Source organism: Haliotis cracherodii, unplaced genomic scaffold (genome assembly GCF_022045235.1).
Source record: "Haliotis cracherodii isolate W230 unplaced genomic scaffold, xgHalCrac1.p SCAF_9, whole genome shotgun sequence".
In the NCBI taxonomy this organism is placed as follows: Eukaryota; Metazoa; Mollusca; class Gastropoda; order Lepetellida; family Haliotidae; genus Haliotis; species Haliotis cracherodii.
In genome coordinates this window covers 29820747-29824111 of record NW_027266343.1, presented here as the reverse complement: position 1 = coordinate 29824111, position 3365 = coordinate 29820747, and the positions used below count along the sequence as shown (strand labels likewise).

Here is a 3365-nt window from a genome sequence, read left to right as displayed (position 1 = left end):
CACATGAAAGGCATCAACCACAAGAAAGGATAATGGCTGATTGAAAATAGAAAGAAGCCGCTATTATAATATGATTATTATTATTGTTTATTTGTTTGTTCAGTTGACACCAGTTGATATAACACTTTGTAGTGTAAATAACACAATTGAAAATAGATCACATCTTTTCAAATACAAGTTAGTTTGATTACCTTGGACAGTTCATTTTCTAAAAGAAACATAGACATGGTTAGTCCAAGACAATGTGAGAGCTGTTCCACTTCCTGTTCAGCTCACTGACATTCAGAATCAGGAATGCCAGTCCAGGATTTGACTGTGGCTCTCAATAAGTATTTGCTGACATCCCTATATCACCATCTTTTTCCTCCGAGTTTGATTTGGGTAACAAAACATGTCATATGTTAATTCCTGCCCACCACATTATAAAGAAAGCTTTGAATGAGTTAGTGTAAGCCAATCGTAACAATGTTTGGGATTAGGTGCTGTTTCAGGTGCTGCATGAGGCACATCTACTTTGCAGCTTAAAGATCCGGGGTAGAATACGTCTTCAGCAACCTATGCTTGCCGTAATGGGCGACTAACAGGATCGGGTGGTCAGACTCGCTGACTTGGTTGATGCATGTCATCGTATCTCAATTGCGTGGATCGATGCTCATGATGTCAATCACTTGATTTTCTGGTCCAGACTCGATTATTAAAAGACCACCATCATATAGCTTTAATATTGCTGAGTGCTGCATTAAATAACAAACAAACAAAACTTTGAAGCTTTGCGACAAAGCTCCCCACAGATATATCTTGTTACATGCATTCTAATCAGGAGGTTAATGAAGGCGTCACGCAGTGTGATAGAGTTTGTGTCATAACAAATGATACATACACACTGCTTAGTTACCCTGCAAGTGCATCAGGCCGACCGATGTTTATGTGAACAGTGCATGTTATGCTCATATGAACCTTACCCATCACTTCGCCCTGAACATCAACCACAACTCCTCAACCCCAACCCCTCCTCTCGGAACATCACCGTAAAACCCCACAACCTCTCATCCCCTGCTCTCACCCCCAACCTTCATCCTCAACCCTCACCTCATCCCCAACCCTCACATCCAACCCTCACCTCATCCCTCATCCCCAACTCACATCCAACCCTCATCCCCAACCCTCATCCCCCACCATCACCCCAACACTCATCCCCAACCCCCATCCCCAACCCTTATCCTGCCCCCTCATCCCCAACCCTCACCCTCAACCCTCATCCCCAACCCTCATCCAAAACCCTCACCCCCAAACCCTCATACACAACCCTCACCCCCAAACCCTCATACGTAACCCTCACCTCAACGTTCACCCCCAAAATCCACCCCCCCAACCCTCATCCCCAACCCTCCCCCCCCCCCCCCCCCCCCCCCCCGCCAACCCTTATCCCTAACCCTCACCCCAACCCTCACCCCCAAAACCCTCACCCCCAAAACCCTCATCCCCCAACACCCAAATACCTAACACCCAGACTCAGTCCCAACCCCCAACCCCCAGAGCCAGACCCCAACCTGCAGAGCCAGCCCCCAACTCCCAGACCCATTGATCCCCAATACCCAGCCCCCAGTACCTACCCTCATCCCAAACCCTCATCCTCAACCCTCATCCCCCCCCCAACCCTTATCCCCAACCCTTATCCCCAACCCTCATCCCCAACTCTCATCCCCAAAACTCACCCCCAACCCTCATCCCCTGCCCTCATCCCCAACCCTCACCCCCAAACCCTCATCCCCAACCCTCACCCCCAACCCTCATCCCCAACCCTCACCCCCCAAACCCTCATACACAACCCTTACCCCCAAACCCTCATACACAACCCTCACCTCAACATTCACCCCCAAAACCCTCATCCCAAACCCTCACCCCCAAAACCCTCATCCCCAACCCTTATCCCAAACCCTCACCCCAACCCTCACCCAAAAAAAACTCACCCCAAAACCCCCCATCCCCCAACACCTAAATACCCAACTCCCAGACCCAACCCCCAATACCCAGCCCCCAGTACCTACCCCCAACCCCAACCCCAACCCCAACCCCAATCCCCAAATACCCAACACCAAGACCCAGTCCCAGCCCCCAACCCCCAGAGTCAGCCCCAACACAAGGCCCCCAGTCCTTAGCACCCAACCCCAAAACCCCAAAACACCTACCCCCAGACCCAGACCCTAACCCCCAACCCACAGACCCCCGACCCCAAACCCAAGCCCCCAGACCACATCCCCCCGACCCCAACCCCCCGACCCAGCCCCCATCACCCAGTCCCAGTCCGTAATCCCATCTCAAAACCCTCAGACCCACTGATGTATAGTACCAGACAAAAACAGTAAACATAAATTTCCTTCAGCGAATTCTGCTCAACAAAACAAAACAGCATACATACTGTACATTTTACAAAGGCTTCAGATGCAAGAGTTACAACACAGCAATGATGCGATGAAAGCGAGATATTAATGAGCCCTGAATCATGCACCTGTGTGATGTCTGTAATCAACATGTTGAGTGGACTGTCTGGACAGGATGACATCACAGTTGAACCCTGAGTCACATCATTAGGTCACTCTTGCTATCATCTTGGATTTTTTTATCTATTTTTTATCTGTTTTAATCGGACGTAACTGTCATGTTCATGTTCAGTTTTTTTACAGTTTTTTTCCCATCGTTTACAAATCTGCCCAGCTTTCTCCCCCAGGGTTGATCATTAAGATGAGCTGCAGCTCAGTGGATGGTCGTGTTACAGGGAACTGATACTTTCAACAAACAACAAATCACACAAGAATACATTTGTCAGGGCAGCTCGCATACGAGTGGTAACTTTCTACAGTGCCAATTCAAAATCATGATAATGCTGTCAAAGATGAGTAACAAAATAATGAAAACAAATATGATGATGATGATGATGATGATAGATATAGGCATGGTATGGGTATAGAGATAGGCATGGTGTGGGGGCTAGAGATAGGCATGGTGTGGGGGCTAGAGATAGGCATGGTATGGGTATAGAGATAGGCATGGTGTGGGGGCTAGAGATAGGCATGGTGTGGGGGCTAGATATAGGCATGGTATGGGTATAGAGATAGGCATGGTGTGGGGGCTAGAGATAGGCATGGTGTGGGGGCTAGAGATAGGCATGATGTGGGGGCTAGAGATAGGCATGGTGTGGGGGTTAGAGATAGGCATGGTGTGAGGTTAGAGATAGGCATGGTGTGAGGTTAGAGATAGGCATGGTGTGGGGGCTAGAGATAGACATGATGTGGGGGCTAGAGATAGGCATGGTGTGGGGGCTAGAGATAGGCATGGTGTGAGGTTAGAGATAGGCATGGTGTGGG

General features: G+C 49.1%; 1 protein-coding gene across 1 annotated transcript; it reads left to right on the top strand.

The window, feature by feature from the left end:
* Window positions 1-938: 938 nt before the first annotated feature.
* On the top strand, window positions 939-2159 carry LOC139451831 (uncharacterized). The gene has a single exon (XM_071233132.1). It carries the CDS (start codon window positions 939-941, stop codon window positions 2157-2159), a length of 1221 nt encoding a protein of 406 aa, XP_071089233.1.
* Window positions 2160-3365: the final 1206 nt, after the last annotated feature.